At 40.5% G+C, this 12,560-nt stretch overlaps 1 protein-coding gene across 4 annotated transcripts in view; it reads right to left on the bottom strand.

Moving 5' to 3' along the window:
- Positions 1-10,570, bottom strand: part of ebf2 (EBF transcription factor 2) — a 43,139-nt gene extending 32,569 nt beyond the window's left edge. For 2 of the 4 annotated variants that reach the window (XM_077522345.1, XM_077522348.1), the window contains exons 1-6: positions 9,878-10,570; positions 8,281-8,437; positions 6,979-7,036; positions 4,236-4,291; positions 4,055-4,128; positions 773-841 (exon numbers count right to left, since the gene is read on the bottom strand). In XM_077522345.1, the coding sequence (XP_077378471.1) occupies positions 773-841; positions 4,055-4,128; positions 4,236-4,291; positions 6,979-7,036; positions 8,281-8,437; positions 9,878-10,011 (548 nt within the window). In that variant the 5' untranslated portion in view covers positions 10,012-10,570. Of the gene's footprint in view, positions 1-772; positions 842-4,054; positions 4,129-4,235; positions 4,292-6,978; positions 7,043-8,280; positions 8,438-9,877 lie in introns of all 4 variants that reach the window. The other 2 variants (XM_077522346.1, XM_077522344.1) reach the window with 2 other exon arrangements.
- Between the last annotated feature and the right edge of the window lie 1,990 nt (positions 10,571-12,560).

Genomic DNA, 12,560 nt, shown 5'->3' with positions numbered 1-12,560 from the left:
TGTAAAAATGTTTTTGTGAATTGTATATAAAAAAAATTCTAACTTCTAGTGTGATCATTCAGGTTCCTTTGCACAATTGTTGAATATTTGAATAAAAATAGGTGTATGAAAACCCATCTATTGATGCTATTTAGAGCACTTAGCTAGCTGACTGAAATTTTAAGCTACTCTATGTGGTTGTTTTAAATATACAAGGTGTAATTGACTTGGTTTTGTGTTTAGTTTGACAGTGAAATTAAACTAGGAGTGTCAATAAACAGCTCATGGCCTCTTTTGTCAGAATCACCCGCTACTTACCAAACTTCTGCCAGTTGAATTGAGTTCACTGCCATTATAAAGCGCTTGTATGTCAAGTATGTGCTCGTATGTCAAAGCAAAAATAAACAAATCTGCCAAGCGATGGCTCGTATCTCGAGTCAGTTGCATCTCAAGGCACCACTGTAGTAGAATTATACTGTTTTCGAACAAATTCACAATTTCAAATTAGCAATTTTACTGTGTACAATAACCTCTTGTAGTGTTTACTATGCAATAGTCACTTTGCCTTGGCAGTTGGCACTAACTGACATGGCCAAAAGCACTGCTTCTAATATGACAAATAAACCTGCATCAACATCCGAGGCTTTATCCATCCAGTACAAGCATCCAAATCGGATGAAGTTTTACAGAGTGGAAATGCAGCAGCGTGTTTGTGAGAGGTCAAATTCACCCAAAAGCACAATCTTGAGTAAGTATGAGTCAGTGCTTTGTGTACTGTATCGCAGCTCCTTACCTGTCAATGATGACTGGGTCAGAGGGCGTCTCATTTCGGTTACCGCAACTCTTCTTCTCACAACAGCGGCTGAGTGGGCAATTAAAGGGACAGAAAAGACAACAAGAGGGAAAAGTCAGCCAGGAGAATAAGCAATTTAAACAGGAGGAGCCGTCATTTGTCCACAGGCCCAGACTCTGCAGTCCACCAACATCCAGCAGAACACAAAGGAGGCATGAGAGGGGAGGGGAGGAGGGGACAAAAAGAATAGAAGAGGAAGAAAAGGTACAACAACACACCCTACAAACAGTGAGAGACCATTCAAAAGTGAAAAGGCAGCCAGCCAATCTGTCACATTGATTCCGAAATCAAATTCAACCCCCACGCACACGCACACACACATACAACCATTCGTCAGCAGTCCTGTCCGAGGAGCCTGCTGGTCACCCCACTCCTCCGCCCCGAAGTCCCCTTCACTGCATAACAAAAGTGCCCCCACCCCTTTACCATCTGCCACCCCTACACCTCGCCTCAACCCTCTCGTGTCCCAGCTTGGCCCTGCCCTGCCCCCCTCCGCCCCCCTGTCAGACGGCCTCACTCCCCAGCTGTGCCGCTTGCCCTCTGCCTCTTCGGCTCTGTTATTAGCCAGCTGTGAGTCACATTCGGGCATCTGCTGGCTACACAATGGCAGAGCCCACTCCATCTCAGACCCCCATCCTTTCCCTGCTGCTGCCCTCCAACTCCGGGTCACTGGCCCACTCATCCTTCCTCTTCCTCTTCCTGCGCAGACCGCTGTTTAGCCATTTAGCTTCATAAACCACGCTATTATTATGATATCATTATTTCCCAAGCTCTGTCATCGGTAGCACATGGGGTCTTCAAGCTGGCACCTTCCTTCGGTTACATCTGTGGAACGTGTCACTCATCACACGCTAACAAAGTTCAAACATGCTGTCTCAGCTCATTCCTGGAGTGTCAATTTGATGAAGGAATCGTAACAAGAGTCCACTTAAGTGCTTCTGGTTATGTCAGCTGTCGTCTCTATGCGCAATTACAGTGCACTGGTTGGCGACATGCTGCTTTATAGTTACATTGTGGAAGATCATTATTACATTTAAAAGGGTACATTAGTTGACAGTGTGTGAAAGATAGAAGATGATATTGCGAATTCTGAGTGATGGCAAAGGAAATCTATTTGGACGGATTTGAAGATTCAATATTTCTGGCTCTATTTTCATACCTAGTGCAAAGTGCAGTTTCTGTTGGTATTTTCATAGACGGGTGCAGCTAGAATGGGGCGAATCAGGGCACTAGTCGGGGTGCACACAGTGCTTGACATTGCGGAACTAAAAATACACTTGCTGGGCTGCGAGAGCAGAGATTGGCTCGCGCCAAGTGCATTCATACAGGTGAAATGTGAGATCTCCCCTTGTGGATGATGTTGTCATCCGTGTGTGTGACGTGGGCAATTGCAAATATCTTTAAGATGATAATGATTATAATTAATTCAATGAATTGATGTCTACAATGATGCAGAGGCCCCACAATGTTGTCATCTGTCTGCCTGCAACTCCATCTAATCCACAAAAAAATGGCGTTACACCACGTGCACCACGAGTTAGACATGCTTTTACCAAGTCTAAAATCCAGTCACATTTTTGTAACCAAATTTGCAGATGCGCCGGGGGGCTTGTCATAGAAAATGCCCTAGGTTCACAAAATGCCAAGTGACGTGCAGTGCGTTCTTCCATATTCACAAACACGCCAACGTTACCCCGGCATGAAATATCCGGTGTTGGAACACCAAGAGAGGCAGAACATGGCACCAAATACAGAAAATGATTTTACAGTCATCTGAGTGCATGGGTGCTGGAATGCCAAAATAGGGCCCTTAGAGTGTCATATGTGATTTTGTGTGAATCTCTAAGCTCTCATTGACTTTCTTGTAATAGGTTAGACTTGATTAGAATGCTTTAGTGTCAAATTAATTTTTTGTTTTGGACCACATTATAGATATGGCTTCCTTTACTGTGCAACCATATGTGTCATCATATTACAAAATGTGCAGCAACAAAAAAACTAATTGATGGATAGCTTGTTTTTAAATTGAAGTCAATGTTATTCTACAATTTTGCAAATTTTGTTACAGAAAATAGACGCTCATGAGCTCTAAATTTGTAGTGGGCACCGCTGTGTAAAAAAAAATGGCATGTCCTGATTTTTGTGCTGGTGCGAGCCTCATTTGGCTGGTTTAGGATTTAGCATAAAACTCCACCATAGCTGGACGTTCTGGTGTACCGAAGGCACCTGACAATGTGGTGGCTGAAATTCAACTAAAATTTACACCTAATGTGACCACATCTAAGTATTGGCGCAGGTAGTCTAATGAGATTTAGGGTGAATTTGATCAGGGACCAGGCAGACAGATTCTGTATGGTGGATGTCATCAGGTTGAAAAGTGGTCTTCAAGTGCCCACCTAACAGCTGTGACCTGTGATCTCCATGGCCAACTTTACATCATCTGGCAGTGGAGGTCTGCTTATCAGTTTCCACTTCCGCTGACAAGCACTGGTCTCATCCTGTGCACTGATTTTAGAGGCAAAGAGAGAATTTGGCTGTGTTGTGGTCACACCCAAAACGGCGCAAAATGTATTTTTAACTGTGCCTTTGAAAATACCAAAGGCGAACCTCTGCACAAATTCAGACTGCACATACACAGAAATAGAGCCCATTATTTACATTGGCAGGCCGCATAAAATGCTGTATGTAAAAATATGGGCACTGGCCTTAAATTTGACACCTGCGCACTAAGATCATGCTAGGATTTTTTTGTTGAATGTTGTCAAGTGACCTAAAAATTGTTCAACAAGAATAATACCCCTTAAAACATAAAGAAAATATTAGGTTTAACGCAACTTCTTACAGTCTTTTGTCACGCCCTCTCTTGCGTTTTTTTTTTTTTTTTTTTCAGCAACTAAAATTCTATTCAACAACAACAATAATATTTCAATATTAAAACAAGGGCATATATCTACAGTATATTGTTTTTGTATTATAAGTAAACAACATTTGTCTGAAGCTAAATAAAATACACTACATGCATTTTTTTTTATTCTTGTGTAAGATGTTTCAATTGTATTCCTGTAACTTTTACTCCTAACCTACACTGTTACCACCAGGAGTTGTGCCTGAAATGACTCTCGAAACATTTGAACATCAAATAAGCCCCAAACCTCTAGAACTCTATAAATTATAGTGTGTGCATGTGTGATATCAAATTGGGTGAAGGTGTAGACCACACACCTGCACATGACCTCATGCGTGAGCAGAACTCTGCACATTTCCGGATTCTTGTTTTGGCCTTCATACGATATTGGCTGCGAGGGGAGAAAACAGGCAACAAGGTATGTCAGTTTCACATGAAATCATTTTAGCGTCATTTCCTTGAAAGCTGAATTCCATCAGGAAAGCAGAGCTCACCTACCTGCTTTGTGACTGAGTCAATAAGTCGTGCATAAAGATCTTGCTCTGTGCGGACCCCTGCATAAAAAGAGCAGATGTTTGTTTTTGATATCTCGGAATGGCAGACCTCTGACCTCATACCTATAGATGTTATCATAAAAAGTATGACAATTGTATAGCCATCACATAAGGGATTAATCTGAAGAAAATTACTCAGCACAGTTAGCAGATCCTTTTGGCTTTGACTTGTAAAATGGAATTTGTGCAATGCACTTGTTTCAATATATCCTACGAAAGATGGCAATGTACTTTACAGAGCTTCTTCTAGTTGATGCCAAGTGTACATAAACAATTAGGAAAACTGTTTCAGTTGGAAATATGATGACATGGATATTGGAAGGGGAATCAAAAGTAGCTCCACAAGCATGTTGATTTTGCTGTGTTATTCTGTGCACCACTAGATAATAATCAAAGTCTTCAGTTGACCTAAACAGTAATATAAAACATCAACTCTTCAATTATTTGTACTGTACTGGGGATAGTTAGAAATACAAATGTCTGATCTAAATCTTATCCCCCATAGTCAACCCCTGAATAGAAAAAAACTACACAACATTGAACTGCATCCAAGCAACATGGAGAAATACGATTGGCATGCACCTCATATTTTCTCTCTGATGGTTTCTGAGGGGATTGGGAGTTATTTCATGTTTGATGATTATTAGTTGTCTTCTCTTTGAGGACAGGATTTACAGTCGTACTCTCACAGTTTATCAACTGCAATGACATATTCCCAAGACTCGTAGGAGACGTTACGTAACTACAGTAAGCACACCGACAGGTAAAACAACGACAACCAGCTTGACCAGTTTGACTTAACTGGAGGCCAAAGAAAGTCTCGCCTGTTGCATTTTATAAATAAAATCTTGACAGGAAATCACATGTAATGAATTGTTTCTTGGAGGAAGTTTTTTTTTTGTTTAATATATATCGAAAGAACTTTGGAGAGTATTTCTTTTTAAAATATGTTCAGCCCCCCCATCAAAGTCTCTATTGGGATGCCTTTGATATCGCATGGGGGAAGGGGATGAAGAGGAAGTGCTTTTGGTGTATGTGGGTGTGTATGTGCGGATGCTGTACAAGGGGGTTGCTGGAGAACATGTCTTTTATCTTGTCTCCCATGGGTGCCACTGTGATGGCAGAGTAGGGGCAGCGGTTGCTCATGGGAACCGAATTTCCGCATGTATCCCTAATGTGATGTGGGAAACACAATTGGGGGCGTGGTTGGGGTCTTCGGTATATTGCTGATCTCTGGATTCTGGAGAGTCTGGCAAAAATGTCCAAAAATTCATCAGTTCTCTGTTTCTATTCCATGTGTGTTATTATTGTATTTAAGGATTGATTTGCGTATTTGTCATTTTTGCAAGTAAGTAATGTTGTGATGTAAAAAAAATAATAAAGTTCGAATTGTCGCACAGTTTTTGACTATGCATTACTGGACATAACATTTTGGCTACTATTATTTTTCTTTGCTCTATTCTCATCCCCAACCATTTTGTTTTTACACACTTGGACCTTCACCTCAGTGGGAGTGTAGGCCTATCTGAAACTCATAACACAAATTTGGGCAATGTAAAGTAAAACTTGACATACCAATGCCTAATAATTAAAAAAACTTATGAGATGGGGCACTCCTAAGTTACATTTGACTCCACATAGTGGTGGGCCGGTAGGGGGACCAACACTGGCGTTGCATGTAAAATGCTAATTGGCAGGTCATCCTGTCATATGTAGCGTGGGGTTGAGGACTCAAATGCAGGGAAACAGGTGAAGGCAGGTAGGAGCATAGGGTGAATTGAATATTTCTTAACAAAACAATAACTAGTGTTATACATTCTAAAAATAAAACCTTAATAAAAATCAAAACTCAAGACTTGCCACAACAAGAAGCAAGGCCTAAAGAAGAGTACATGACAGTGACAATGATCCAACATGGACTGAAAGGAAACCAGGAACTAAATACAAACAACCTGACAACACAATGAGAATCACCTGGACAAGACACAAGTGGCTGAGGGAGCTGATTGGAGAACACAGGGGACACACAAGAACAGATGTACACTACAATACACGATAAACTAATGTGACACACCATGACAAAAAGAACAAAAGGACATGACGAAACTAAAGTCTAATCAAAACCAAACCAACGGAATACAGATTGTCATTGTATGTATGGTTGTCATTGGGATAGCACAACCTGTATAGGTGAATGGTTTTATGTAAGGTTATTCTATTCGTTTTCGTGTCAGGGTTCGTTCAAGGTTGCAAACCCTCACGAAGATGTTTGCCAGATGAAATTTATTGATGACAATTTTGAACATATTCAAAATTACTTGGCAAAAAGAAAAACGGTTTGCGGCCATTAAAATGCTTTAAAACCATTTGTAATCTTGAGCGAACCCTGACAAAAAAAAAAAAGCATTCGCTACGAGCACACACCCTGGCAAGTTTCCGTCGCTCAGTGAGATGATATGACTAACAGTACAGGCCTACAATCGTTTGTCACTGGCAGTCTTATAACTACAAACATAGTATGCCTTTTAAACTTTGGCAACATAGCTAGAGCACATGAATGTATTTTCTACATTGAGGGACAGAAGCTAGCTCTTACTGTCCTTCCGTTTCCGACAGTTCACCATTACCTTCACTGTTTAAACACTCCCTTCTGATCAATTTAAAGGTCTGTGTTCACCGCCTCTTACCATTGCTGTAGAGGAGCTGGAGCTTGTAGTGAGTGCCGTTGTTGGTCTTTTCTCCTGTCTGCTCCTTGGAAACACACGCACACACCCACACAACACAGAGGATGTAGTTAAGCACGTTAGGGACACCGTTAAACACAAAGCCAATCTCTCCAAATCCCGCCGCTCGACCTTCTCCACGAGCGGCATCGAGATCACACGGCTCAACGTTGTGAGCGTTGTTGCCATAAGCTCAACGCTTAACCTTGGGTCACATCTCCTCATAGGAGAGGCTGAGCTATCATGTCTCATACAAACTCGGAAAACCCCGAGATTGGCTGGCGGAGAAGTTGGGAGTGCGACAAGTGTGTTTGACCGTAGTGCATGTAAGAATGAGCAGCGGTCGACCTTGACGGGAAAACTTCCTTTGCTTCTACTTGCCTCCAGCCCCCGCCGCTTCTCTTGCTCCCCCTTCTCTTTCTCGTCTTCTACCTCTACTGGTCTTTCTAAGTGGTCTCAAAGGAATGCTCTCTGGTCCAATAACCCAGGAGGCATCTCAAAGATGAGAGCAAGGGGAGAAGAACAAGAAGGCTGGGGGAGCACTGCAACTGGGAAAAAAGGGCAAATTAAGATGCATGAAGATAAGTTGGGGAAGTGGGAAAGCTCAAATTTGTCATATCAGGAGGTGGATTGATGACTGCCTTTGTAGGTTTTATCAATATAAACAGAGGGCTGTTTATTTTGTCATGCCATCGCTCTACCTCTGCATAATTACAAAGCCAAAACAGATGCCAGGGTAACCATGCAGAAAATGAACCCACTGGCACACACTGACAGCTTTCAACCCTGGCATTAACACACACACACACACACACACACCATCTTCGACATTCCCAGCAAGCCTGACTTGACAAGATCTGCTCACACACGGCACAAGTGTCTGTTTTCTCAACTGCACTTGGCCAACCTGATCAATTCAACCCGTGGCCCACAGTGCTGTTTTGAGAAGACACTTTGATGATTAGCTCTCTATGGATATCTTAACAGGAGTGGGAATCATTTGCATTAAAAAAAAAAAAAAAAGTAGTGGTGGCCCCTGCCTTCTAATGAGGCAAGCTGCTAATTAGTCATTAGATATTCTTTTTCAATCCCGCATCATCAGCTCGCTGAGGGTATACAGAGCTTGTGTAAGCATGAAGCCGTCAGCTGATCACATGCAGGCTGAAGATCAAGAGGAGCAACCGGTTTCAAATCCGCTCTCTTTGCTGCCACTCGAGGAGAGTGGTGGACAAATATACTTGAAGACCGACGCTCCCATGCACACACCTTGTCGTGTTCCACAAAGTCCACAAAGGACGTCCTCTCCACTTCCACAGGCTGCCCGTGTCGGTCGTAGAGCGCCAGCACAAAGTGGAAGAAGTTGGACTTGCGCAGGTTGGAAGGAGGCTGCTTCTCAAAGTGAGCTCTGGACAAGGCCACTCCACTGGGGACAGACATGCAGGTGCACACCTTTAGACTGACAGGATAACTTTTTATGGGGGTCTTGTCTCACGGTGGTATTCAGATCAAACCAACGATGAGCTTTAGAATTAATTTAAAGCCAATGTGCCTTATATTCTTAAAATACCAACAAAAACATTTTAGTTTAATAAATAGGCCTATATAGGGGTTTCTTTCAATATGCATAACGAATTGCCATTTTAGTATGGTGTAATTTTATTTTCATAGTTAGTTTTCAACACAAGAATGCACATTTTAACAAATCAAATTTTTAAAGAACATCTGTATAACATTGCAGCTTTCCCAAATTTGATTTTCCCAACTCACATTGAAACATATTAAATAACAAAACACATTCAATAATAATAATAATAATAATAATAATAATAATAATAATAATAATAATAATAATAATAATAATAATAATAATAATAATAATAATAATGATAATAAAAACGGTGGGGAGAAAATGTAAAATCAAAATCAAAATTTTGAACTTGCAGAATTTAATGCATTAACATTTGATTACAGACAATAAAGGTGAATTATAACATATTGACAAATAAAAGGGAACAAAACTTAATGTATTTACTTTTATTTAACTTTCACTTTCAATATATTTTTATTTTCATTCCTGCAACATTTTAACAATATATTCGGGGGGGGGGGGGGTTATATATAAAACAAAAACATACATCCAGGGAAAAGTAATTCTGTATTATTCCTACCATAAATTGCAACCAACCACTGTCAACATTTTTAATATGGAGTGCATTATACATCCACTCCCTTTTAATGAATTTTCTTCAGCCCTGTTGGTTTTGATTTTGACAGAAACTGTCCTTCTCTAAACTTTTCAGACATGGAACGAGAATGCGCAGAATTTGTTTTAGCAAATTAAAACAAAAGAACGAGTGAGAAAATTTTTCTAAATTCACAATGAGGTAATTTCTGTTTTTATGATAAGATTTGTATTTCAAACTATACGTACGCATTTCCCCCCCCCCCCCCCCCAAAAAAACGTGCATGTCGAAATGTTTTTTTCCGCTAAAGAAGTTCCTAAAAGGACTAAAACATTTATTTGCGTTCCCTTTTCCAATTCATAGTTTGTAAACTACAGCTGCAAATGTCACAAGAACCTTTTTGTTACCAAACAGTTCACTTAATATGTACACTTTGCATAAGATCGCGTGTGATTTATGCTTACACTGTTTTGTGTGGTTTTGTTTTGTTTTTAAACTTTTTTCTATAGCTTGTAGCCCATGACTTTTACAGAAGATATATTTAATTTTGCATCGCTTTGTTTGTTTGTTTGTTTCTTTGTTTTTTTTACAAGAACGGAATAATTAAGGCTTTTTTTTTGTTTTTTTGAGTTTTTGTATCCGCAGATAATAGTATATGAATGACGGATGGTGTACAGTACCTTTGCGCAGCGACGTTGGCATCCACCACGCCGACATTACGCACCCAAGAGCGGACTGGATCCATCTCTTCTCCAAGACTTCTCTCTTTTAATCCGCTCACTTCTCGCATCAAATGCTCCTGGATCCCGAACATTTAAGCCCTGTCCCGAGTGGTGGGTGCACTTTTTGAAACTCAACAAAAAGTCAGCCGGGGAGCCAAAGCACTTGAGCAAACACACCCCAAAATAAGCGCCGCGCTCCTCCAGGGCGAACCAGAAAGGAAGAAGGAAAAAGCAGCTTTGGGAGCTAAAGTTGCTGATGAAGTGATGTTTTATAGTATGTCTCGATATGAATCCACTCGCACTTGCGTTTAAAGGTGCAACGATGTGAATAAATAGATCCCGTCACAGTTTTCAATCATGGTCCAAATGTTGCGCCAGCAATCATCTATCTGCTCGGTGCAACTCGCTCCTGCGGCGCAATATTGTGTGCATGCAAGTCTTTTTGGTTGTTAGTGTAAACGAGCAGCCCGCATCCAAACAGTTGGTCCGAGGGCCAGGAGGCTCAGTGAACCACTGTTGTGAAGCATGAATGAGGATGGAGCGTGGAGAAGGAGGGGCCTCGGTGCCATATGTTGCGATGGATGCTCTCATTGGTGTAATTGCATCCCGTTATTTGGAACGCAGCCACATTCAGCATCCACGCCGTCATGGTTTACACTAACTTTGCACACTCAAAACATCTCCATCCATCCTGGCCATTGTTTTGCACCTGTAATTTTGCGCGTCTATAAAAATGTTTAAAAAAAATGTAGCCTACAATTTTAAAAAAAAATCAAAAAGTGTTTCTATTTTTTTTTTTTTTAAATCGGTACATGTTTATGAATAAGTCAACAACACAAAAACATGCAAGCCGTATAGGCCTATGCCACCTTTCCCAACTTTTTTTTCTGGTTAAAATCATGAGTTTTGCCCAATCCTGAGTCTTTCCACCTTAGCTTATTGTCTCAGTAAATCTCCCCCCTTTTCGGGTCCCGCCGCAGCCCACCATCTGCCGCCAGCGCGGGACAAAGTCAGATGTTTCCCCACAATAATGAGAGCCGTCCCGGGGAGTCGTGCTGCCTCTGCCGCTCCCCCGCAAGCTCGCCACCTCCAGCCAGCATTGTCGCCTTGTCTCCCGCACACGTCCCCTCACATGATTGACAGCTTCACTGCAAGTCTGCAAACTTGAAAGGGCATTCCTTCACTCACTGTTACCTGATGGTTGCAATCAGCATGCACAAATATGATTGATTTTATTTTGCAGAGGAAAAGTTAGCGTAATAGTTGAAAAAGTCGTAGCGCAAATATCAGTAAGACATCATTTAGTTAGTTAAAAAAAAAAAGGCACCTTCCTTGCGTCACTATTTTCTATAACTTAAACTTCAAGGGAAGCATGCTAGACAGTAAAAGCAGTCATTCTCCCAGCCATTCCCCAAATCCTAATAGAGCATAATAATCATCATCATCATGATCATCATCATCGGCATCATCATTTTAAAGCGTTTATAAGCATAATGACAGACTATTGCACTTGTACAACTTGTCATTCAACTCGAGTCTCTTGTGTGTTGTTTGTTTCTGTTTTATGTATGTATGTATGTATTTATTTATTTATTTATTTATTTATTTATTTATTTATTGTTATTTATTAGTGTTAGTGTTTGTCATGTACAGTGACCAGAATGGATCTTTCACTGTTAACTATACGGAAGCACGGAACTCCCAATGTGGAGTAAAATATGTTCAAACATATTTTTTCCATAATGCCACAGGGTATTAACTTGTTCATTATGATTTTTTTTCATATTGCCTTTTTCTTTACTTTTCATTATGGGGAAAATGATGAACGGAAATCATGCACTGAGCTGAAGACATAATAATAAATTCTAAAAAAAAAATTTTAACATAATGAAGCCAAATGCATAAAAAAAAAGTTTCTTTCATGCATGTAAATGCTCAAGTCAATATTCCGTGACATCAGGGGAAAATAAAAGATTTTAGCATTTAGCCTACAAGTATCCAACGTATTTACAAGTGTGCTCGAACTAAGTATTTGCAGGTAGGTTCAAATATGTTTAAAGGTATTTACAAATACGTTCAAACATATTTGGCAGAAGGTCCACACTTTCGTATATAACTACAGTCTGTACGGCTCAAATAAAAACATATACAGTAGTGTGACAGACGATGGCAGTATAGCATACATTTTTCATAAATATTTGTCTTCATGATTGTTTTCTTATTGTATAATAATAAAGAGATGAAATGTTAGAGTGTGACCTGGTTCATGCACACTTTGATGATGTATGGAATGAAATAGACAGCTCATTAAAGGTACATTGTGGAACTTGTCACTTTTTTCCTCACAACTGCCACCTCTGGCCTAAAGCGCAACTGCAGCCTCTGTGTCAAGCTCGTGCAAGGATACATTCTCTTTACCCAATACCCTGCCAGAAGAAAAAAAGAAAGAAAAGAGAAAGAGAAACTGTGGTGTGTTCGCCCCGAACACTCCACGCTGAAGGGAAGATTCAAGATGATAAGGAAAAAAAACTTTAACCTTTTGAACTCCACAATGCACCTTTGCAAACTTCACACAGGAAAGCAACAGCAGGATTTACTGTGAGGCAGACGTAATAACCACTAATTAGTCAAATGGTTTCGT

The sequence above is a fragment of the Festucalex cinctus genome, chromosome 5 (assembly GCF_051991245.1).
Source record: "Festucalex cinctus isolate MCC-2025b chromosome 5, RoL_Fcin_1.0, whole genome shotgun sequence".
In the NCBI taxonomy this organism is placed as follows: Eukaryota; Metazoa; Chordata; class Actinopteri; order Syngnathiformes; family Syngnathidae; genus Festucalex; species Festucalex cinctus.
The sequence above is the reverse complement of the archived record's forward strand: the minus strand, read 5'-3'. Positions and strand labels throughout refer to the sequence as shown.